The 25,778-nt window shown below is 39.2% G+C and overlaps 1 protein-coding gene across 7 annotated transcripts in view; it reads left to right on the top strand.

Moving 5' to 3' along the window:
- FN1 (fibronectin 1) overlaps positions 1 to 25,778 on the top strand; it is a 222,038-nt gene that overhangs the window by 119,606 nt on the left and 76,654 nt on the right. For 5 of the 7 annotated variants that reach the window (XM_070933190.1, XM_070933183.1, XM_070933184.1 and 2 more), the window contains 7 exons: positions 340 to 531; positions 14,653 to 14,925; positions 15,958 to 16,140; positions 19,366 to 19,455; positions 20,040 to 20,309; positions 21,533 to 21,649; positions 22,647 to 22,811. In XM_070933190.1, the coding sequence (XP_070789291.1) occupies positions 340 to 531; positions 14,653 to 14,925; positions 15,958 to 16,140; positions 19,366 to 19,455; positions 20,040 to 20,309; positions 21,533 to 21,649; positions 22,647 to 22,811 (1,290 nt within the window). The remainder of the gene's footprint in view (positions 1 to 339; positions 532 to 14,652; positions 14,926 to 15,957; positions 16,141 to 19,365; positions 19,456 to 20,039; positions 20,310 to 21,532; positions 21,650 to 22,646; positions 22,812 to 25,778) is intronic. The other 2 variants (XM_070933188.1, XM_070933189.1) reach the window with 1 other exon arrangement.

The following is a 25,778-nucleotide window of genomic DNA, read 5'->3' on the forward strand; positions in this document are numbered from 1 at the left end:
ATACTCTGCTGAGTTTTAAGCTTCAGGCATTTAAAATTAATGAAAAATAACATAGTATGTAGTAGAATAAAAATTTGATGTTTGATAGCTAGAAAAATCATACTCTGATATAGAAACAATCCTCTTAATCAATGGTCTAATAATTAAATATTATTTCAATGGTGACTAGAATAAGGATAGTAAATATTGAATGGTCCTAAATCAATATTTTAAAGGTATATAGACAATTACAGTTACTTGATTTGGAGTGTTAAAATAATCAAATATATTAAAATAACTACACTGATTCCTATATTTTAAAAATTACATTATGTGTGGCTATTTGTCATTTTGTATTAGATATCACTGGATACAGAATTACAACAGTCCCTACAAATGGGCAAGAAGGCTACACTCTGGAGGAGCAAGTGCAAGCAGAAGATACATCCTGCATTTTTGAAAATTTGAGTCCTGGTGTGGAATACAATGTCAGTGTTTACACACTCAAAGATAATCAAGAGAGTTTGCCCATCTCTGAAACCATCACACAAGGTAAATTAAAAAATGAGCAATAGAACTCGTAAATTAGTCCTATTAGGCTTCTATATGAAAGCTGTATTTCTATGATTTTCTTCTGATTTGCATGTGTGTGTGTATGTATGTATGTATATATATATATATATATATATATATATATATATATATATATATATATATATATGCATGTATGTATGGTATGTTCATAAATAAACTCTTCACTAAAATTAACATCAAAATAAATAAGCATAAAAGTAGAAAACTCTGGACTTTGAAAATATTTAGCTTCTTTGAACTATTTTCATACCGTAAACCTCATTAAATTGATTAAACCAATCCAGACACATGTTTTGTGTAAATTACATATTTTTTATTTTCTTTGCATAGATGCAAAAAACAAAAACAAAACCCAAAACCAATAGCAAGCAGATCATTCCTCAATTCAGAGTGTCTTGACAGTGATTCAGTCAGAAGAAATTGTTAACTGATTGTTTCTCTGTTGTTCTCTGCCTGGATGTGATACATCTAGAAAAGTCATATTAAACACTTAATTAAGAAACAAGGCACAAGAGGCACAAAAGGTTTTACCTGTTTTGTTCATGAGTGGGCAACCAGTTTTGAACTGAGGGCTACATTCAATTTTGTATGATGGCAAGGGGGCTGTATTTCATAAGTATAAGGACAGAGTAAAAATATCAGGTATTTAGCCTTTGTCCTCTTAAAAGAAGCCAAAAGAAGGAGGTGAATATATTGAAAAACATGAGAGTCTTATATATTTTTATTACTGTTGTTTAATATTACAGAATCAGCCAACTCATTTTGTAATTAGGTGGAGCATTTGAAAAGATGCAATATAAAAGAAAAAAAATTCAAAGTACTGTGTGTCTGTAATAATTTGCATTTTCCTGTAATATATCCATTTTTCTTTAAATAAATTATTACTCTTTTGTTTTGAGAAAGCTTTACATAGTTTCTAGATTGATTACCATAGAAATAAGTTGGAAAAAGATTTTGCCCCTGATTTTCAGTGGCAAATGGGAAGAAGACTGTAGGTGCAGTGAAACCTTGGAGTTCATCCAAGGTTTAACCATTGTTCGCCAGTGAGGGAGAGAGCAGGGAATTGGACTAGATGATCTCCAAGGTCCCTTCCAACTCTATTACTGTTAACTGTTAGCATCAGTAAGCTCAGTTCTTCTGATCTTTGATGTTGGTATCATTCTTGCTGAAGACTGCCAGAGTCAGTTCATTTGTGAGATTTAGCTAGAGTGGTTGTTGGCAACCCACGGCTCTGGAGCCGCATGCAGCTCTTTCACCCCACAGTTGTGGCTCCCTATCATGGCAGAGGGATAAAAGAGCTGTCAGGTTGAAAGGGCGGAGCTTTAGTGCGGGAGCGAAGAGCTCCTGTACTTGCCTTTGCGCGGCAACATGATTCCGCCTTTGTCGTGGTACATTTGCTGTTGCTGCCAGCAAAGAGGGCTGGGAGAGAATGGCGGGGGTGGATCTTGCGGGGTGGGGGCCATCCCCCAAGCCTGGCCTTCTCCCTCATCGGCGAGGCCAAGAGGAAGAAGGGGTGGCGTGGGGAGGCACTCCCCTCCCCTGGCCGAGCAGCGAGCACAAAAGCTCAGCGGGGGGGAGATGGGCCCAGCAGAAGTGCCCCCATTGGTGAGTTGGACAGTGGAGAGGCCTGGCCCGACTCTGGCAGCGGGACAATGTTTGGCATCTCCAGACGTGAGGTGTGCCACGCCTTTGAGCAAGCTGGGCCGTGATGGCTGGGGCCATGGAGGGGGGCAGTGGAGGCATCGGGGCTGCTCCCCCCCCTCCTCAACAAGCTGGAGGAGTGCAGAGAGTTGCGGGCCGAGTGCTGGAGGGTCAGAAGGCACGCTCTGACGTCGCCCCAACATGCATTTCCGGTGCGCAATCCTCTGTCCTGAAGTGGGATTGAGTGGGGGGTAGGGGGAAGGGAGCAGAGAGCAGGGGGAAGGGTAGAGAGGCTTCTTATGCCTGGGTGCGACACCAAAGGAGAAGCAGTGACTGAACGTGTGTGTTGGAGGATTCCCATGGTCACAACTTTTCCTCTTCCATCTACCACCTCCTACCTCCTGTCCTTGCTGTGCTTTTTCTTCTGTCCGTGGCATGTGCATGATTGGTTGCCAGGATTCCTGGAGGTAGATCACAACCCCTGACAGCTGGGCTTTTTGCCTCCCATTGCACAGGCTGCATGCGGTGAAAGCCCTCAAAAGCAAGGATACTCAAGCCAGCTTTGTCTGCTTTTTTGCTAATGTCTCTGCAACTGATCCTAGAGGAGAAGCCTGGGTGGCTTTCCTTTTGACTCAATACCCCCTCCATGGCCTGCCCGCTGCTCTCGCAGCAGCACAGTGAAAGCGCGCTTCACAATGGGGGAGACTGGGTCCCCTCCTCCTGGAGCCCATTCCTTGCCCCACTCACCCCTGGCAACTCTCTTTCTTGGGGCGGAGAGCAGGTTGCATGTTCAGCACCAACAAAGCCGGAAGTAGCCACCTGCCATTTCCTGCTGCAGTTGGGCAGAGAGAGAGACAGATTTGGCTTGATTCGGCTCTGTCTGCTCCCCTCTCTCCGCCTTTGCCAAGTTTTGCAAGGATTCAGTAGACGCTGCCTTGTTGAGGGAGGGGGGGTGTTCGACCTGTACTTTGCCTGCCAAGTGTTTTCGGTGGGGCCCAGGGACTATATTTTCCAGCCACTTTGGACCAAGTTGCGTATGCGTATACGTGCCTGCATGGGATGTGTGCTGCTGTTTGGGATGATGCTTCTCTGAAGTGTGTGCGGCAATCTAAGGTGACAACCTTGTGGCGCTCTGATGTAACAGCCTGACAGTCCCTCCTTTTGCAACGCAAGGTTTATTTAATTTTATTTTTAAAAAAAGTTTTTTATTTTTTAAGACAAACATTTAATACATCAATCATCCCTCCCCTGTGACATCTCGGTGTTAACTTTTCTTCAGTTCTTTTTATTCTTCTTGTTCCAACAGTTTCTTCTATCTTAATCGTCACCCAAACCACTATAAAAGTTCATTCCTATATCCATATTCTTGCCATCAAATTTTTACACATAGTTATAAAATTAATCATTTATATCTCTTTTCCAACCAACAATAGAAATAATTCCATATTCTAAAGTATTCTGATTCTTCCCTATCTTTAAACAACAAAGTTAATCGGTTCATTTCTGCACAATCTAATTTTTTTTTATTACTTCATCTTCCAAAGATATTTTCTCTAATTTCCAATTGTGAGCATAAACAATTCTTGCAGCTGTTATTACGTGTATAATCAAATAAATATATTCCTTTTTAATTTTGTCAGGTAGGATACCCAATAGGAACAACTCTGGTTTGAATTCAATACGTAATTGTGTCATTTCTTCCAGCCAGGTTTTAATTTTATTCCAATAGTTTTTTGCTTCAGGGCATGTCCACCACATATGATAATAGGATCCTGGTAGTTGGTGACATTTCCAACATTTCGCTGATTTATCTTTAAACATTTTTGCTAATCCATCCCATAAGTGATAGTTGGAGATTCTTCCATTTTTCCAAATATTTTTCAATTTGTTGTTTTAATTTATAATAGTTTTCTTCCTTTATTGTTGCACATCTTGAAGTTAAATGTACTCCCAAATATTTGACTTTTCTTCACAACTTGTATATCTAACTTTTCTTTTATCTCTCTGTTGTGTTTTTCTGTTGTATTTTTCACCAAGATTTTTGTTTTATCTTTTGTTTATTTTCAAACCGGAGAATTTTCCATATCTTTCTATCTGTTCTAATAATTTAGGGCCTGTTGTTTGCGGTTCTTCTAAAATGAATACCAAATCATCTGCAAACACTTGTAATTTATACTCCTCTTTTTTAATTTTCATCCCTTTTATCTCATCATTTCATCTAATATTTCTGTTTAGGACTTCTAGAGTCAGAATAAACAATAGTGGTGATAATGAACAGCCTTGTCTAGTCCCTTTCATTATATTGATTTTTTCCGACATTTCACCATTCATCATTATCTTAGCAAATTGTCTATCGTAGATTGTTTTTATGGTATTTATAAATCTCTCCCCAAAGTCCATTTTCTGTAATTGTATCATCATAAACTGCCAATTCACATTATCAAAAGCTTTCTGTGCATCTAAAAACATCAACGCCATTTGTTTTTCTGGGTGAGTCTCATAATATTCTAAAGTATTCAAAATCATCCTCATGTTATCTCTAATTTGTCTTTTTGGTAAGAAGCCATTTTGATCAGTATGAATATATTCATTTAGCGGTTTCTTTAACCTATTTGCAATTATTGAGGCAAAAATCTTATAATCTACATTTAATAACGAAATCGGTCTATAGTTTTTAATCAATTGTAAATCTGTATCTTTTTTAGGTATAAGTGTCACATATGCCTCTTTCCATGAGTCTGGCATCTTAGTCTTCAATAATAAGTCATTAAATAAGTCCAACATTACATTACTAATCGTTTCTTGTAGTGTTTTATACAGTTCTGCTGGTAGACCATTTGGTCCTAGTGCTATTCCACATTTTTGTCTTTTTATGGCTTCTGTTAGTTCCATCATTGTTATTCTTCTAGCATTTCTTTATATTGTTTTGATATTTTAATTAAGTCAGATTTCTCCAGGTAGCTTTGTACCTCTTCCTCTGAAATCTTCTCTTGAGAATAGAGTTTTTGATAATATTCTTGGATTACTTCCTTTTTTTCCTCGGTTCTATATTGTAATTTCCCTTCTCCATCTTGAAGATATTTTATAGTTTTCTTCTCCTTCTCTTTTCTTAATTTGTATGCTAATCATCTTCCTGGTTTATTTGGCGCAATTTATTTGGCCTGGTTATGGGCGCAACTCGTTGTGCCCACGTGACACCCCTCCTGCGTGAGCTGCACTGGCTCCCAGTGGGCTTCCGGGTGCGATTCAAGGTATTGGTTACCACCTTTAAAGCTCTCCATGGCACTGGACCTGGGTACCTTCGAGACCGTCTTTTGCCACCAGTAGCCTCCCACAGGCCAGTCCGCTCCCACAGAGAGGGTCTCCTCAGGGTGCCATCGGCCAAACTATGTTGGCTGGCGACACCCAGGGGGAGGGCCTTCTCTGTGGGAGCCCCTGCCCTTTGGAATGAACTGCCACCAGAAATGCGTAAGATCTCCGACCTCCGTGTATTTCGCTGTGCCCTCAAAACCTTGTTGTTCCGCCAGGCCAGGCTATCAATGTAAAGATTTTAATTGGTTTTAAATGTGGGATTTTAAATTGGGGGGTTTTATAATTGAGCCAATTATTTAATAATTTTAATTATTTTTAAATTTTGTTTGTCTTTGTGCTTTTAATCAGGCTGCACACCGCCCTGAGTCCTTCAGGAGAAGGGCGGTATAGAAATAAAATAATAATAATAATAATAATAATAATAATAATAATAATAATAATAATAATAATAATAATTTTGAAGAAGATGAACTGTGGATACGAACTTGCAAAGAAAGGACTGAAAATCTCGCACTTGATGTACATGGATGATTTGAAGCTGTTTGGTAAAACAAAAGCTGAACTGAATTTATTAATTGAAAACACAAAAGAATTCAGCCAAGACATTGGTATGCAGTTTGGAATTGACAAATGTGCAACAATAGCAACCAAAGCAGGCAAAATCATAGAAGAGAATGGAATAGAACTAGAGAATGAAGAAATGATAAAGGCAGTAAAATCAGAAGAAGGCTACAAGTACTTGGGGATTTTAGAAGCCTCTGACTTAATGCATAATAAAGTCAAGGAATTAACTTCAGCCAAGTACATTCGGCAAATTTGTAAGATATTAATGTCCAAATTGAGTGGAGGAAACATCATAAAAGCCATAAATACCTGGGCTATACCTGTGATTAGATACTCTGCAGGAATAATTGACTGGACCCAGATGGAGTTAGACAATTTGGACAGAAAAACAAGGAAGCTTATGACAATGAATCATGCCTTGCACCCTAAAAGTGATGTTGACCGATTATATTTACCAAGAGCAGAGGGTGGTCGAGGACTCCTACAAGTAAAGCAGACTGTGGAAGAAGAAAAATGCAGCTTGAATGATTACATCCAGAAAAGTGAAGAACCAATGATTAAGGAAGTAAATAAAGGAGGCCTTTTAAAGACAACTAAAACAAAAGCAGAATATAAGAAAGAAGTAACTGAGCAGCGAGCTGAAAATTGGAAAAGCAAAGCTCTGCATGGCCAATACTTGAAAAGTATTGAAGGCAAAGCTGACCAGAAACTAACTTGGAACTGGATAAGATCAGGAGTACTGAAAAAAGAAACAGAAAGCTTTATTTTGGCAGCTCAAGAACAAGCCCTAGCCACAAACTGCATGAAGGCAAAAATTCAATATGTTACCACCAACAGCAAATGCCGCCTCTGCAATGAGAAAGATGAGACAGTCGACCACCTGATCAGTGGGTGCAGCAAAATTTCACAAACTGACTACCTACAACGCCATGACCGCTAAGATCATTCACTGGAAATTGTGCCAGAAGTTTGGATTTGAGTACAGCAAAAACCACTGGGAACATCAGGTTGAGAAAGTTTTAGAGAATGAGAAACTCAAGATCTTGTGGGACTTTAGGATTCAGACTGACAGGCACTTGGTCCACAACACACCTGACATAACAATAGTTGAAAAGAAAAAGGTATGGTTCATTGACATTGCAATACCTGGTGATGCACGGATTGAAGATAAGCAGCAAGAAAAAATCACAAAGTACCGAGATTTGCAAACTGAAGTTGAGCGACTGTGGAAAAAGAAATCATGTGTTGTCCCGATTGTAATTGGAGCCCTCGGAGCAATACCCAAAGGGCTACCCCGCTATTTAGAAATTCTAAATTTGCCGGACTTGAACATTTTGACTCTACAAAAAACCACCTTACTCGGAACAGCTTACATCCTCCGACGATACCTTAACAGTTCCTAGGTCCTTGGTTAGGACTCGAGCTGCTGAGCTATTAACCAGCCTCAAAGGCTGTGAATCTCACTAAAGATTAACTAATAATAATAATAATAATAATAATAATAATAATAATAATAATAATAATAATAATAATAATAATAATTTGCGTTTTCAAAAAAATTCTATCTCAGTGTTCTCATTTGATTTGCTAATGATTCTTGTTCATTTAAAATTATCTCATGTTTCTCCAGTTCCATCAATTTCTTGGTTTTTTAATTGCTTTGACCATTTTTCTGGAACTCTTTTTCTAGGCTTTTATACTCTTCTTCCAATCTTACTTGTTTCTGGCATTTCTTTTTATTCTTTTTCCCCAAATACATTATTGTCAGGCCTCTGATATATGCTTTCATTGTATCCTAAACATTCTGGAGTGATGTATCCTCCTTTTTATTTATTTTAAAGAAAATTTCCAATTTCTTTTCCACAAAATTCTGAAATTCTTTTTCATTTAATATTGTTGCATTCAGGGTCCATCTTATCTTTTTCTTTTGCCCTTTCCATTTTATTGTTATTGGGCTGTGGTCCGCCCATATGTTTGAGCCAATATTTGCTTCCTGCACTGCTTCCACAAGTCCAATTGACATCCATATCATATCTATCCTTGACCACGATGAATGTCTATTTGAGTAAAAAGTATATTGACTCTCATTCAAGTGTTTCCAAATATCTTGATTACTTAGTTCTTCTGTCATTGTAAAGAAGGCCTTTGGCAGTGTTTTCCTAGGTATTTATTTATTTATTTATTTATTTATTTATTTGATTGATTGATTGATTGATTGATTGATTGATTGATTGATTGATTTATATGCCGCCCTTCTCCGGAGACTCAGGGCGGCTTACAATGTGCTAAGCAATATTTGTCTTTACCATTTTGTAGTCTAAATCTGTATCTGTTACAGCATTGAAATCACCCATTATACATTCATTTTCATAGTCCAGTTTTACAATTTTCCTGTGTAATCGTCGATAAAATTCTTCCTGTTTTTCATTTATTGCATATAATGCTATCAAAAGTATTTGTTTGAAGTTCATTTTAATTTCGAACATCAAGAACCTGCCTTCCTCATCTTCATAAATTTGTTTGGTTTCTAGTCTTTCATCAATGATGTAAATAGTACTCCTAGTTTTGGATATTGTATTAATTTTGAATGCTGTTTTCTAATATGCACTTCCTGTAAACATATAATATCCATCTTCAAGCTGTTTAATTTAGTCAATATTCTATTTCTTTTTATCTCTGCATTCAGTCCATTTACATTTAAAGATATTGCTTTTACTTCCTCCTCCATATTTACTTGTTGCTAGTTTTTAATTTCATCGCCCTAGTCTCTCTTTGTTCCAGTGGATCTTTACTCTCACCCCTTCTCTGAGGGCCCTTTCCTCTTTGGCTTTTTCTTCTTTGTCCTTATCTTCATCTTTCTTTTTTGCAGCATCTACCGTTCCTAAAACTCCATCCAATGGTCCACAAAATTGTTGGTAAAATATTTTCGCTTTCTCAATCGAGTCAAGTCTGTATCTTTGTTCTTGCCATGTCACCATGATCCCTTCAGGTATCAGCCATCAAAAGTTCACTCCTTTGAATATTAGGAATTTCGTTAAAAATTGATATTATTTCCTCAAATCTCTGACCCTTGTAGATATTTGTCGTAGAACGACAAGTTCTTTATCTTTGTGTTTCAGTGTTGAGCTCCTTGCTGCTTGTAATATCTCTGTTTTCATTGCCCTCTTCGTAAATCTTACATGCACTTCTCTTGGCAATTTATTCCTTATTGCATATCTAGTATATATTCTAAATGCTTCATCAATCTCATTTAAAATCTTTTCCTGGTGTTGTTCCAAAACTTCAGCCAGAATCTTTGCAATTACCTCTGGTAGGTTTTCTCCTTTTTCTTCTTCTATATTCTGAAATCTTAGATAAAATTTAGATCTTTCCATTTCCAGCAGAATAATTGTTCTCTCTTGTGATTTGTCTGTTAAAACCATTTTTTTTCTAACTCCTCAACTTTTTTTCCTGTCTTTTCTGCTTTTTCCTCTACTTTCTGGATTCTCCCCTCATTCTTCTCCATTATTTCTTTCATTTCTTTTAATTCCTGTTTTATATCAGCCAGGAGTGACTGCATCAAATTTTGCAATTCTGTTATATCTGAAGTTTTGTGCATTTCTGGTGCTGAGGGACTTGGTGCTGGTTGTGTAAATTTCTTCATTTTTATTTCTCCAGATACTTATAATCCACTTGTAATTTGGTTGTAATTCAAATACCTAAGCCAATGATTGAATTGGTAATAATAAAATAAAACAGGATATAGTAAAATAGGAAGAGTCTCAGATCCTCCCTCCCCTTCCAAAATTTAATAATGATAAAAAAAAATTCAAACTAGAAAGGAGAGGGAAAGGAAAAGAGAAAAGAAAAAGAGAAAAAAAATTTTTATGACCCAACTGTCTCAAAAGGAGGGAGGGAGGGAGAGGGAGGGAGGGAGGGAGGGAAGGGAACGTTAAAAAGTAAAGTTTTAAGTTCAAAATCAAAAATCAGAATCCATAAAAAAGGGTCAGTTTAACACCAAAAGAAAGGAATAAAAAGGTCCCTGAATAAAAAAGAGAAAAATAAAAAAGATAAATTCTTCTGAGTCTTCAAGTCTTATTCCATAGAAAAACAATATTTCAGAAAAAAGAAAGAGGAAAAAAGACCTTTTCATTCAGTTCTTACAAAGTTTCAAACCACAAAATAGGAAAAATAAAAGTACAACCTGAAGTCTTTTTTTTTGTTCTCAAAACAAAGCTAATCAGCCAAAAAGTAAAGGAAAAAAAAATTAAAAAATTAAAATCACAGTCCACAAATCCAGAGGAAAAAAAAAGGGAACAGGTTTCTCAAACGCTTTTGAAGTCTAGTCTCCACTCCCTTCTCCACAGCTGCCCTATTTATCTTCTAGCCAAAATGTCAAGGTCAGTTATCTATTAGGTTTTCTTCAAAGTAAAAAATATTTTTCTTTTGCTATTTCTTCTGCTGCTAGGTGGTACTGCAGGCTAACTTTCAGTCTCAGCTTAGTATTTTTGGTACTTTCACTTCTCCAGACAAAAGTATCAGTAAGCAATTAGCATTGCAACAAACTATTTAAAAAAATGTATATTCTGTTCAGTCATTCAAGGCACTGATATCCAATTATTCTTACAGTCTTACAATCCCCAAATCTTATTTTCTTCTTCAATTAAAAAAATTGGTAAAAATTTAAAAAGGCTCCCAGACATGCATTCCTTGCCATTCAAATTTCGGATGTGCATGCGAGCACACACCCGCACCCACTCCTCGCTTTCAGCCATTCTTCTCCACCCTATCAGTCATCCAGGTAGATGAAAGAGAAACTTTCTGATCAATAAAATTAAGTTGATCTCACCTTGCTGTCACAGGCTGAACTTTCAGTTTCACTTTTGTTGCAGCCGTCACAGCTTTTCAGCGACTTCTAGGTCGCTTTCCCACGATGTCCGATTTGAAGAGCTTCTTCTGGTTGACCGGTACGTGCTCCTCTTGTTGGTCGTCCCTACAGGACGGCTTAGGCCACAGAGGACCCTCAGACAGTGGGGATATCAACGACTCTTTGGGAGCACCCAAAGAGTCTGTCTTGCCGCTGTGACGTTGGCCATGCCTCTCAACGCAAGGTTTATTTTTGTATCTTTCCAGAGACAAAGAGAACTTCCTTACAGTTATTACCTGGGTGTGTGGGTGGGGAAGTGGGGATGGAGAGTGTGGGAGAGGGGGAGAGAGAGAAAAAAAAAGAGAAAGAGACCGCGAGCGAGAGAAAGAAAGAGAAAAAGATGAGAGAGAGAAAGAGAGGAGAAAAGGAGAGGGAGATAGAGAGAAAGAGATGAGAGAGAGGGAGGGAGAGAGAGAGGGAGACAGAGGGAGAAAGAGAGATAAGGAGAGGGAGGGAAGGAGAGAGAAAGAGGGATGAGGGAGGGAGAGGGAGATAGAGAGAGATGGGAGAGGGAGAAAGATGAGAGAGTGGAACGGAGGATGGGAGAGGGAGATAGAGATGGGAGAGGGAGAGAGGGAGAAAGGGAAAGAGTTGGGAGAGGGAGGGAGAGAGAGAAAGAGAGATGAGAGGGCGATAGAGGGAGAAATAGAGAAAGAAAGAGAGATGGGAGAGGGAGAGAAAGATGGGAGAGAGGGAGGGCGAGAGAGAGAAAGAAGGAGAGAGGGAGAAAGAGAGACATAGAGAGAGATAGATACCTGTTTCCCATAGAAAAGAAAACACTGAGAGCCACAAAACCTGGATAGGGATGGCTGGGGGGTGTCATGTTAGTCGGTGGGAGGGAGTGACATCGAGTTGGCCACGCCCACCCAGGTTTTGTGGCTCCCAGTGTTCTCTTTTCTGGGGGAAATGGGCCCAATTGGCTCATTGAGTGCTTAAGGTTGCAGACTCCTGAGATAGAGACTTGGCTATTTGATGATTGTCTAATATTTGAAACATATGTTTAGCCATTCTTGATACGTATTACAAACTGAATGATTGAAATTTGCAAAGTGTAGCATGGAAACATGTATTTAGCTATTAAATCAAGAAAACTTCTACTGAAGAAAATATTTCCTGCTGTCGGAATACTGTCTTAGATCAAAATATTGCCAAATGAGATCAAAAGACCATAAAATACAAAAGGTGATCTAACTGATCCATTTAAAAATTGTCAGCCTTCTTTATTAAAAGAATGAAGCTTATTGTGCTGACAATCTGGCTTCTTGAGAAATTTCTTACTCTTGAGAAATTTGCATTTAGTTGCAGTGATTATTTCTCTGTTATCTTGCTGCGACCACAATATTATTTTAGAGTTGAAAATATAGTCTTATGTTGGCAAACCTATGGAACGCGTGCTGGAAGCGGCATGCAGAACCATCCCACGTAGGATGCTCAGTCTCGCTGGCTCCTCTTCCCTGTTCCTGTGCACACATGTGCACCGGTCAGCTGGGCTTTCGTGTGAACACCAAAACCTGGATGTGTGCAACAACACTTGCACATGACGGCCAGCTGTTTGTCGGGTGTGCCTCCATGCTGGAAACCAGAAGTTTGGGTGCTGGCATGTGCATACATGACGGAACACTGCTCTTCCGGGTTTTGGTGCTCCTGCGCGCATGAAGACCAGCGAAGCTGCACAGTCCAGGTGGATGGTTTTGCGTGCCATTTCAGGCACACAGGTCGGTACACAGTGACGTAAAAGGTTACCCCTCACTGATATACTCTATATTGTTTGCATGTGGGGGCTATATAATTATGGGGTCATCAATATAATGAATATAATATAATTTTGTTTTATTTTTAACCTCAAGATGTCTCCAGGTGCTAGACTTCACAGATGCTTGCTGTTAACACTGCTTGACATTTCTATGCATGCATTGAATTTGTTTGAATTTTGTAATACCCTGGTATTATTCAAAGGGCTTAAATCAAAACCACTCTTTTAAACAAATAACTTTTATAAACATGTTTCTTGTGCTCCTTTTTTTAGATGATGCTCTTAGAGAAAAGTTTTAATTTAGCCAGTTCTTTACAGTATAATTGGTAGGTTTCGATTACAAAATAAAAAGTGTTTGGTATATGTAGATGCAGCACATATAGATCACCACTGATATATTACATCCTTTCCAAATTTTGCTTTAATGATTTCTTAGTATCCAAATTCCCTTTCTTAATACTTTCATTAATGCCAAATAAAACAATTTGGTTTTGCTGCAGCCATCAAATATTCTGTCTCCTTTATGCTTCCCATCTTTCTATTGTCAGGTCATGAAAGGTTTTCAAATACAGTTGGTGAAAGAAACAAGAGTTAGGCTTTCAGAGTTTCATGAGCAGCTCTGTTAGACAGTTCTTAATTCAGTGTGATGTTACTGAATCATAAGAATAGAGCCTACAAAATACCCTCCAGTAGCACTGATGGGGCAGAAGGAGATGTTTGTGCTCAAAGGAGGTATATGTGATAAAAGTCGATCACGGAATTTAGAGAAGAGGCATAAAACCTATTCCCAGCCCCCTTTAGCCCCTGCTTTCCAAGAGTGTGGTGCCAAAATTCAACAGCAGACCATGGAATACAATTGTATTACTGCTCTACAGAACAAGCGGGTTCAAGAGGTTCATCTGTTTCATATATGAAAGAAGTTTTGTCTCCTGCTTCAAGACAGTTGTTTGTCCTAGACCTGCTCATTCCTGTCAGGTTCTTCCCGAAATTTGGAAAAAGCTGGACTTGGAAAAAAACAGGGAGACATGATAAGGAATCAAACATTGCAATAAAGAGTCTCTCCAATCATATTTAAGACAAGAATTGTAAGATGAAGAGCCAGATGAAGAAATAATCCTACAGACCATCAGACCATCAGAGAAAATATCACAACTTAGAGGAGAATATTTTACCTTGTGGTAAAATATCTGAGCCTTTGTTGCATCTGGTAGTTGGCTTCTCTTTTTTATATGGAGAAGAAATCAACTATCATAGATTACTGATAGCTTTTACAAAGCAAACTTGATACTGGCAAGCATATGTGCTGCAGTTGAAGAATAAAATAACAAAATAAGAGAATGAAATATTATTTTTTAAAATTTATATCCTGCCTTTTCTTTAGAAGTTCAAGGTAGAATATACAGTGTTCCTCCTCCAGATTTTTCCTACAATCCTGTGAGGCAGGCTGGGCTAAAATCACCCAGTAAAGATAGATAACATTGGTTCTCCTCGTCCTGGTCCAGATGCAACATCTTCATTCCTTCACCTTGAGAGCACTTCCAACAGTGTAACCAAATTGGTAATTTTTCTGGGAGATTTCTGAGAAACCATATGATTGTCCTTTTTTTTTTATCTTTGCTTATTTTTTTGCCAGCATTTTTGTAGGATTGAGCTCTAAATCTTATTTCCTTTATGATACATAAAACAGTTTTGAAAATTAGAAGAAGATACCTAGCTAAGTACTAATCATTGTAAATTGTGGCGTTATTACTATAACAATATTATAATATCACCATAGATAGTTTATTCTTTTTTTCATTTTTAGTTGAAGTAACCTGATGATCATTCCTTTTTTTCTCTTGTTCTTTGTCATGTTTTGCGTCTGTTTGTTATTACCTCTATATTTTGCTGTCTAACTCAATAGAGGTGCCCCAGCTTACTGACTTAAACTTTGTTGATGTAAGTGATACAAGCATCGGCCTAAAGTGGACCCCAATAAATACTTCTGCCATTATTGGCTACCGCATCAAAGTAATTGCCACAGGAGAAACTGTCCCCATTTTTGAAGATTTTGTGGATTCATCAGTAGGATACTACATGGTTACAGGCTTGGAGCCGGGCATTGATTATGAAATCAGTGTAATCACACTCATTAATGGCGGAGAGAGTGCCCCTACTACGCTGATTCAACAAACGGGTGATTAGTGAAAAACTACTAAATTAAAGTGCTGTTTCATGATGTCACTAGCTGCTTGGACGACAAGTAGAAATAGCCCCTTTACTGCTATTTTGGGGTAGGGATGATTAGTAGGTAATTTTTTATTTTAGATAGTAAATGAAAATTGGAATCCTATGCATTACTACCCATTTACAATCATCTGCAATTTGGCTTATTTAACTTGCAAATCTGCAATTGAAAATCTCTATTTTCATCAGATCCTATTTTCTTAAGCTCTGATATTTGATGGAAACATGTAACATTCATTTTCATAATTTCCCTATCAGAGAAGGTAAACTATACAATGCAATATTCTTTGCCACATCAGCTTGAGGTGTGCAAAATTTTAGCATATATCCTCACATAGTGTTTATATATTATAGTGGCCCATATGTTGAAATAAATCCTCAAAATGGTGTGGGGAAAAAAACTTCCTCCAACTCATGCTAGTGACAACTATGGCAGTATGGGAAGATTCTCGGTAGTGCATGTACCAAACATGACCTGAGAATTCATTATGCATGGCAGATTAGTGTTTATTTTATTTGAATGGCTACTTTGATGAAGTCATTGTACAGTAGAGTCCTACTAGAGACTTCAGAAAAATTGTTTAGTCTCCTCTCCTGCATGTTTGTCAAATGTTATAAAAGAAGGTATGTACTGTTTCCTTCATTGTGCTGCTGCAAAGTAAACAGAGCCTCTCATTTCATACTCTCAGAAATTGTATTATATAGATGCAAAGAATCTCAGTGCCTATCTAAAGAAAAGCAAAATAATAGTAATAATATAAGACATAATTAGAATCTATAAAGGCCGAACTGAGAGGTTAAAGATGCTTTACAACATGCTTTGGTTTAAATGGAATTAAAGATAGATGGTTGGAAGGTTATTTGCATGTGTTTGGCTCAATAGTGGATTTTCTTTGTGCATGACCTTACATTTTTTTGAATCACTATTGAATCTATCTCTGCTTCTTCTGAAAATATGTAAGTCATTATGCTTTGTATTCAGCTGTTCCTCCACCAACGGATCTCCGTTTCACCAATGTGGGACCTGACACTATAAGAGTAACCTGGACTCCACCAGCATCTGTTGAATTGAGCAGCTTCTTGGTTCGCTTCTCACCCATGAAGAACAAGGAGGATGTTGCAGAACTTTCCATTTCACCTTCGGACAGTGCCGTGGTTTTAACAAGTAAGAAGCTTCTTCAAATTAAAAATCACTTGATCTTGTAATCTTGCTCTTTTGGGTTAGCTACCATGCATTTTCTTCCACTTTTTATAATCAACTATAATTTTCTATAAAAATAGTTGAAGTTCCTGAGAGAATTTACAGCACTATGAATTAAAGGAGATAAAATATTGAATTATAAGGTAACAGAGCTATTGTATATCTCTGTACATATATTAATTCCTATAGGGCAGCGGTTCTCAACCTGGGGGTTGCGACCCCTTTTGGGGTCGAACGGCCATTTCACAGGGGTCGCCAAAGCCCTCTCTCCCCCCCCCACGCCTTCACTCACCCTCACCCTCTGCCTCTGTTGGATCACCGGTCGCCGGTTGCTTACCCCTCCCACTCCCAATCTATTGCTGCCTCCTGAGTCCCAGCTGATGGCTAGAGGGAAACAAACCGTTTAAATTCTTGCCGCGGGGCTTCAAAGGGCCACCCTACAGCTGATCAGTGTTAAAAGAAAACAAATGAGAAGACCTGTGCCTGCAAAAATAGAAAAAAACAGCCCCTTTCAACTTCAGCATAGGTTAATTACCATAAGTTGATTTGATCAGCCTCCGGACTCAGCTGATTTGTTCTCAGCTGTTTTGTGGAGGGCTCTGTTGCTAGCTGCAAAGAGAGGAGCAGATTTTTTTCCCCCTAACTATGCTGAAAAAACGAAACTGAAAATAAAGCAGGGTCTTTGCTGCAACGTGACAAAATGAGGTGCAGAGAGATTTCTTTTTCCTCACCAAAAAAGGTAGGTGCAAAACTGCAAACAATGGGAAATTTAGGGCAAAAGAGGAGGTTCAAAATTTTAAAACACAAAAGAAAAAAAGCTCTATTTAATTAGGGAATTGTAATAATTGAGATACTATTAATTGTATATTGTGTTGAAAGCAGAAATGGTTAAGTTGTGGTTTGGAGGAATATATGGGGGAAATTATTTGGTTTATTATTATTGGTAAATATAATTAATTGATTTGTAAGAAATTGGATTGCATGGAAATAATTGGAATATTCATGTTCATATTGATTGATATACAAAAAAGATAGTTAAATAACTAATTGATTTATATTAAAATGTTGAATTTGTATTAAACAATTGTATTACATAATTACATAATTAACCAATGTGAGGATGGATATAAAAATAGATGACAATGGGAAGGGGTATAATATAGAATAGAAGGGAAAATTGAATTTGATTAAGATTAGAGATGAGGATGAAGGGTAATATTGATTTTTTTAAAAAAATAGATGAGGAATAAATATGGTAAAAAGGAAATATAGAAATTGTAAATTTAATTGAAATGACTGAACATTGGTTAAATTTGTGAACCGGCCAAATACTCTGTTCAAAGAAAATACATTGTATGTTTGTATGTGTGTTTCTAATTATTGCTATTTATTCATACTTGTTCTCTTTTATTCTTTAAAGTTTAACAATTCATTCTTTATCTTAATATCTTCATATTTGTTTGGGGTTGGTTTTCTTCCCTTTCATCTTTTTTATTGTACAGCAATCTTTCTCCTCAAACCTACCACCTCTCTTCTTTCCTTCTTACTTTCTCTTCCCCCCTTCTTCTCCTTCCTACTTCCTCTTCCTTTCTCCTTCTCCTCCTCTCTTCCTCCCTCTCTTACCCTCACTCCTACTCTAATTTCCCTTCCCTTCCTTCATCCCTCTCTACTGCTGTATCCTTTTATGCATATGGACTACTCAGAGGGCTGAAAAAGTTATTTCTGACTGGTCCTCGCACTTTTGACCAATCCTCGAACTTAGGACTGTCCTCACATTTTACGTTTTTGCCCTATCTTGTCACCATGGTGAAGAGAAGCAGTTGTGAAATGAGTGACACGGTTGTTAAGAATGCTACAATGGGCATAAATGATGACCAGTCATAAGTGCGAAGACCGGTCAAAAGTGCGAGGACCTGTCAGAAATCACTTTTTTCAGCCCTATGGGTAGTCCTTTTGTGCACATGGACTACTCAGAGGGCTGAAAAAGTTATTTTTGACTGGTCCTCGCACTTTTGACCAGTCTTCGAATTTACGACTGTCCTCATATTTTACGTTTTTTGCCCTATCTTATCACCATGGTGAAGAGAAGCAGTTGTGAAATGAGTGACATGGTTGTTAAGAATGCTGCACGGGCATAAATGTGAGGATGGTCATAAGTGTGAGGATCAGTCAAAAGTGCGAGGACCTGTCAGAAATGACTTTTTTCAGCCCTCTGAGTAGTCCCTATACACATAGCCATGGCCACCCGGTCACATGACCAGCTAGCCACACCCGCCCAGTCACATGACCTCCAAGCCACGCCCACAAAATAAGCCATGCCCACAGAACCAATAGTAAAAAATTTTAGAACCCACCTCTGGTTGGGGGTCACCACAACATGAGGAACTGTATTAATGGGTTGCGGCATTAAGAAGGTTGAGAACCACTGCTATAGGGTTTATCTAGCCTTCAAATATCTTTTTTTTTTCAAAGTAGAGAAATTGGTTTATCAGGCATCATCTTTCTTCATGATTGCCCATATAATTCAGAAAAATCTGGAAAGCCAGCAGTTAATTATTTTTTGCTTTCCTCTTTTACTTGATATGATGGAATAAGAGTAATTGAAAAGTTTCCACTTAAATTCAGTTTGCTGAGATACTCTTGCCTTTGATAATTAGGTTATGATAGCATTTTTCATTAATAACAGAATTGCTCAGAGGTTATTTAGCTACTGCCTTTTTTAATCTTTTGACCCTGCAATAAAATTATTTTCAAGTCTCAGGGAATCCTTTCATAAAAATGGCAAAGAATACAAAGCCTTCACAATACAATACAATTCACATTTCACCTGCACATTGCACAACCCATGTTTTATGTTTGAAACAATAGAGAAGTGGTAGGCTGGCAGCTGAGTGATGATGTGTTTAAATTTCCATCACTACAGGTGCTAGCAAATTAAAAAAACATTGTTTGAAACTTTTTATAATTTAACTGTTATGTATTTTATGCAGTATTAAATGAATAATGGGAAGAATTATAAATTACATTCAAATTCAATTGAGTTTAAGGAAATTCTTATAGATAAAGCCTCTTAAGGCAATGGCTGGGTATCATAATCCCAAGGAGCAAAGGTGTATGGAAAAATTTGGAGTTAGGAATGAAAATGATCTTGGCTAATACTCGGATGTCATTGTGGTTGTAATCTTTCAGATCTCCTTCCTGGCACAGCATACTTGATCAAGGTCTACAGTGTATATGAGCAACATGAGAGTAAACCTCTGAGTGGAGAGCAGAAAACAGGTATGTGAAACAACAAATATAAAATAAGTGTTTCTTTCATTTTTGTGTGGAAATAAAACAATTCATTATATATCTCCCTTTTATGATTGTACCATCATTTTAGCTAGAATAAGCACACATACACACACACACACACACCAATATGGTTTCTATTTAGATATTGTAAACATTGTAAAATATGGAACTTAGACCATGATTAGCCAGTTTTCAGCTTGAAAGTAAGCAGTGGCCTTCAAACAATACCAGAATTAGATTTACAGAAAGAAGTCATTTTCCAAAATGAGCATGGTTTCAATGCTTCAGCAATCTAGCGTAGATTTACAATGGTTCAGGGGTGGGTTCTACTTAACTTTACTACCGGTTTGCAATGGGGCCGTGCGCGCACATGCGCGGAAGCTTTCTGATGACGTCGGGGTTGGTGGGCAGAGCCTCTCGCTGGTTTTACTACCGGTTCTTGCGAACCGGTCCGAACCAGGGGCAACCCACCACTGCAATGGTTATAGGTTTATGTAGTTTTCTTTTTGCAAAAAGACATTAACCAATTATTGAAGTTTGGGTTTTTATTGTATTTTCTTGTGAAATAGGCCTTGATTCCCCCACTGGACTGGATTTTTCAGAAATAACAGCCCATTCTTTCACTGTCCATTGGATTGCTCCTCGCGCCCCCATCTCTGGCTATAAAATACGCCATCACCTTGAGCAAGGTGGAAGTAGATCCAAAGAAGTCCGTGTTGCACCGTCTCGCAACTCCATCACTCTAACAGATCTGATTCCAGGGTCAGAGTATGTGGTTAGTGTATCTGCCTTCTATGGCAAAGAAGAAAGTTTGTCCTTAATTGGACAGCAAAGTACAGGTAAGAGCTGAATAAGAAAAATAATTGGAAATTATTAGCATCTTTGCCTGCTGAATCAGATTTCACTTTTGGAAAAAAAATCTCTTTCCAAAAACTGAATTAGCAAATTGAGTCAGAAACCTTACTTTAATGGGTTAAAGTGGTATAAACCTAAATGTTTAACCTAAATGTTTAAAAATGACTTTTTGAAAAATGAAAAGATGCATTGCAGCACCTTAATTTATATAGGGACAGAAACTTGTACAAATTTATTATGTATTTATTATTACTATATGCAGAGATCCAGCCCTATATCTCTGCTTGCTCTTTTTTCAACATAAAGATGAAAAACGTGGCAGTATCTGCAGCCAATGAGCCAGAGAAACTTGGGACATATTCTACTGACATTAAACACAATAATAATAAGAAGGTGCTTTAAGTGGTTATGCAGAGTGTGAATAAGATAAGGAATTTCTGAAGCTGTTTGTGGAATACCAATTTAAAATATTGAGACTGTGCAGATATTGAAAATTATTCAGATGAAGTGTTTTGGGCCTCATGTGAACATAGGAGTTAATGTTGCAGTGTTTTTTTCAGACTCATTAATCAATAGTAGAGAAGTGCTGCGAGTGAGATGAGAGAATGAAAGTTCAGAGGTGCTGCCAGCTCCCAGTCAGACTCTATGGGCATGTGTGCAACCTTGAATTGCACTTGGAAAAGGGGCTGGGGCTTGTGTTTTGATGCTGAAGCATACCTTGTCAGACACTTGGGTGCTGCATGTATTGTATGTGACACCTGGATCATTCCAAAAATAAATTTAAAGCATGCATTCTCTAATAATCTCTGCAGTAAGACTTTAGTGGTCATTATGTGGTACAGTTTTGTGCAGAACAAAGCAACTGTATTATTTTGGAGAGTGGGGATAAATTGGGCCCTAAAGGCACTAAACAAGCAATGATGTATTTTGAAGTTGGCAGAGTTGAAAATTCAGCCCATGTGGGTTTCCTCAACTAGGTATGCAAAGGCTACCCATACTTATTTCCATCTTAATTGCTTTACACAGAGGAGGAATCCTGTATCTGAAAATTACCCCCTTTTTACTGAATTTTGGCTGCATGATTTGGGGAACTTTAGTCTGCAAAAATGGATCTAGTATATATCTAGTATATATCTATGTATATAGTATAACAATTAAAAGATTAATGAGATAAATATTAAAGATTGCTTTTAAAAAATATCCCTAGTTTCTGATGTTCCAAGAGATCTACACGTGACTGCTACTGGCCCCACTAGTCTAGTTATTTCCTGGGATGCACCTGCTGTTACAGTTCGATACTACAGGATCACATATGGAGAAACAGGTGAGCACTGTTGGATGCTGATATTTGTAAGAAAAGATTAGCCTTCAACTGAAAAAAAAAATGGGATGGTAACAGCAATACATAAAAATCAATGATACCTGGCAAGGGAATATGAGTTAGAAAGGGTGTTTTTTCCTGCAAGAATATTCTTTCTGCTTTTTAAAAAAATATCAGTAGCACATAGCAGATCTGAATCCAACGAGATTTGAAATTATGACTCAGACAATCTTAGTATAATTGTAATGTATAGATTTAATGTACATTACAATTAATGTAATACAAATACAGAAGCATTTAATGGATGACTTCACATATTATATTTTAAACTGTAGATGTCAGGTGCAAGCAACCAAGAATCATTCATGAACAGGCCCAAATAGATATTTAATTGTTGATCACCTATATTACTAGAATCTCACCAGACTGTCTGCCCTCTCTTGGGAAATGGCAGATGGAGACCAAAAGGTTTAATTTAAGACAGTTCTTCTCTTGAACCAATTCCAAGCTGGAATGTCTCTTTACTTCCCATAAAAGGGCTCCCTCTCCTTAGGCCAGAAATGGCTCTTCAGTGCTAGAAAATAGCAGCAATTATTTAGGATATCTGCTGGGTATAGTCCATGGATAAAGTATTTCAGTAACTAAGAAGGCAGACTATTAGCTTAAAGATGCTTTTAGAGCTGAATTCTTGGAGTTTTGCATCTTTGATTCAAGTTATTTTACAAGCGCCAAGAACTAGGTTAAATTATCCATTCTGGTTTTTCAGGTATTTTATAGTTTAGTTAGAAGATGCCACTAAAGCATTATTTGCTGTGGCTGGGTCATAACAGTATATACGGTTTTCCTTTTATGGGAAGTTAATGGAAAGTGAAAGCCACTTTGGTGTAATGGTTAGAATGGGAAAAATTGGAAAGCAGTTCATGAGGAGGAGGAGGAGGAGGAGGAGGAGGAGGAGGAGGAGGAGGAATAATCTCTAACTGTTTTGCACTATTACCCTCAGGTGGCACTGGGCCTGTTCAAGAGTTCACTGTTCCTGGTCATGTCTCCACTGCTACAGTTTCTGGTCTTAAGCCTGGAATAGATTATACCATTACTGTGTATGCTGTCACTGGGCGAGGGGACAGTCCTGCCAGTAGCAAACCTGTCAGCATAAATTACCAAATAGGTAAACCTGTTTTCTCTTTGGATTAAAGAGATAAATAGTCTATTGCCTTCATTTAATCTGTTATATACTCAGAATGTTTTCTATTTGTTCTGATCATTTGTAACTTATTGAAAATATTTGTATCTTGCTTTTATAGTGTACTGAAATGTTTTGCAAAAGTAAATGAAGACATGTTTTTATTTCTGGGTCTTTGATCAGATGAGAATGGTTAACAGTTACTTTAATTTTTCAAAGTTTCACTATCATTTGAAAGGATACAAAGAAATTGAAATAGGCACCTAAGAGAGATACGTAGAAAAGTAGAAAATGCAACAAGGATGATAAGGGTTCCTAATGGTAAACTTTAGTAGAACCAGTTGCCAAGAAAGGTAATGAGTAAGGTAACACTATAAACAAATTTAAAAAAAAAATATTGAGGAAACTTGTAAATCAGAGCATCAGTATTCCATTGTTGATGTTTTTCTAGTATCTGGAATTAGGATCAACAAGATCTAATACATATTCCATTTATCTCCTGGAGCTGCATAGAGAGAGACTTCCATAAGATGGAATAGGTAAAAGGAAACTAACACAATTGGATTTAAAATAATTGCTACCACATTATCCTATGCTGAATGAGTGAAATGTTAGGTGTAACTGAAATAACAAGTACTAGGAATAATGTAATATTGCTTGTAGTTAATATATATTTTTTGCACATCAAATTAAAATGGCATGAAATATACGGAAATAAACTGTATAAAATGTACAAAAAAGCATTAACTAAAACACAAAAGAAAAATTAGTATGTTAATTTTAATATTTATAAATAATGGTTAATAATAACAATACATCTGTCGAGATCCCAAACTTGACACATTGCCGACGAATCCTCCTGCAGACGCGGAAGCAACACGACGAGGCAATGGGGGTGGAAGTTGGGTTAATTTGTTCTAAGCACGGATTGGTGGAGGGGATGTTAGGGACGGTAGGCGGACGGTCACCCTGCGGCCGCGGTAGGGCGTTGAACAGCTGCTGCGCGTTGCCGCTCTTGAGTGGGGCGTGCCGGCAAGGAGGGGCCCGGAAGGGAGGTGGTGGGCGCGCTTATTTAAAGTGCGTTGAGTGGCGGCGCCGCCCAACGCCGACTTTGTATTATCTTCACTTGAACTCAGCAAGTATTTGCACCACCTTTGGACGCTGAATAAACCGTTTCCCTGCTTCAAAAAGCATTGATTGCAGCGTGGCTTATTTCCGACTTCGGGTGACGGCGAGAGAGCTGAGAGAAAGTCGGCGTTTCCCTTTTCCACCGTGAGTACTGCCGAGAACGAAGGGATGGCAGAGGGAGCGGCGGCTGGGGCGGCGAGTCCCGAAGGACCGGAGGAGGATACCACTGTGTTGCAGGTGTTGGAGGAACAAAACACCACAGATCCTCCAGTAGTTAGGTCCAAGGAGAGGAAGCCCCAGCAAGTAGATGGCGCCGTTGAGACCCAGGAACCGTCAGAGTCACAGCGAATGAAGACGTCGGGGGGGAATGGTGGCAGAGCTCCGCGCTTGTGAGTTCTGGGACCCATAAAGCCCCAACCCCCGGGGTTTATTCGGGAGAGTCCTCCTTTCATGGCTGGAGGGAGAGGAAGTGGCTAGATGACGAGGAATGTGACTGGAGCCACTCTACTGGCCTGGGAGCGTCCACCCTGGAGGTCTTGAGGGAGAAATTCGGGGAAGGCAGTTTCAGAGATGCAGCGGCCTGGCAACCCTGGTTGGGAACAGAGGCTACTGAGTCGTGGCAAAGAGGCGGGGGAGGTCGGGAGTCCCGCTTCCAGTTAGCGAGCCCGAAGCTGCGGGTAGAGAGAAGGGATGGGAGCAGGGGCCAGCCGATGGGACAGTCCTGGCCCAGGGTTTCCTCACTAGGTGAGGCATCCCGCGATATGGATCACGAAAGGCAACAGAGAACGGCGAGGCGAGGGATGGACCAGACTGGTATGGGGGCCCGGACAGGTCAGCTCCGGTTAGGGATCCCTGCGCAGGGCAGTGGAGCCGGTGGCCAACCCCCCACCATGGTGTGGCCGCCTGGAGCATGGCCACAGCAACCCCAGGCTGTATGGGGTCCTCCCCCTATACAGGCTTCCTTTGATGGGAGCCCTGACCGGGTTTCTATCTTTCTAAGTCAAGTGCTCAGCCACACTGATCTCTATGGACATCTGTATCCATCACAGTGGGCTGTAGTCATGGCCATAACTGCAGTTCTCCAAGGGGAGGCTGCTAATTGGGTCACGGACCTACATAGTGAGCATGCTAGGGAGCTAGCCGATGTGGGGCTGTTCCTGGAAGCGCTACGACGACGCTTCGAAGATAGCGCAAGGGTCCAAGTCACAGAGGGGGAATTGCTGGCGCTGAAACAGAGAGGACAGCCGGCCAAAGAATACGTCAAGGACTTCAGGATGTTAGTGGGGAGACTTCGGTCGTGGCCAGAACGGTTACTGGTACACCAGTTTCGGTCCGGCCTGGATAGGGAAGTGAAACAAGCATGTGTGTACCGTGGTCTACCACTGAAACTGTCCGAGTGGTTCAAGGCGGCGGTGGAACTGGAAGATGGATTACGGGAGTTCCGAGGTCGTGTAGGCCAACCCCAATGTTTTGTGCCAACCGGAATGAAACCGACAGCCCCAAAGGAGTATGGAGCAGGTCCCGCACCCGTTAGACCGGCAGCAGGTGGAGGACGAGGAGCTTTCCGTTGCTTCCGGTGTAACCAGCTAGGACACCGAGCTGCTGAGTATCCCATACCACCCTTGCAGCCTACACCGGCACGCACTCCACCGTCCGGGGCCAAGATTCGAGAGAGGGCACGGTCTACATCAGAGCGAACAGCCACATCTACACCGATACCTGCTAGCTGTTCTCGGTCCACGCTAACCGGTGTGAAGAGCCCTTCGGGGGAGGGAGGTCTGCCAATAGTATTGGACGGCAGCGATGACAGCGGACCGGAGGATC

Source organism: Pituophis catenifer, unplaced genomic scaffold (assembly GCF_029215685.1).
Source record: "Pituophis catenifer annectens isolate HBS135680 unplaced genomic scaffold, rPitCat1.0.hap2 SCAF_1, whole genome shotgun sequence".
Lineage (NCBI taxonomy): Eukaryota > Metazoa > Chordata > Lepidosauria > Squamata > Colubridae > Pituophis > Pituophis catenifer.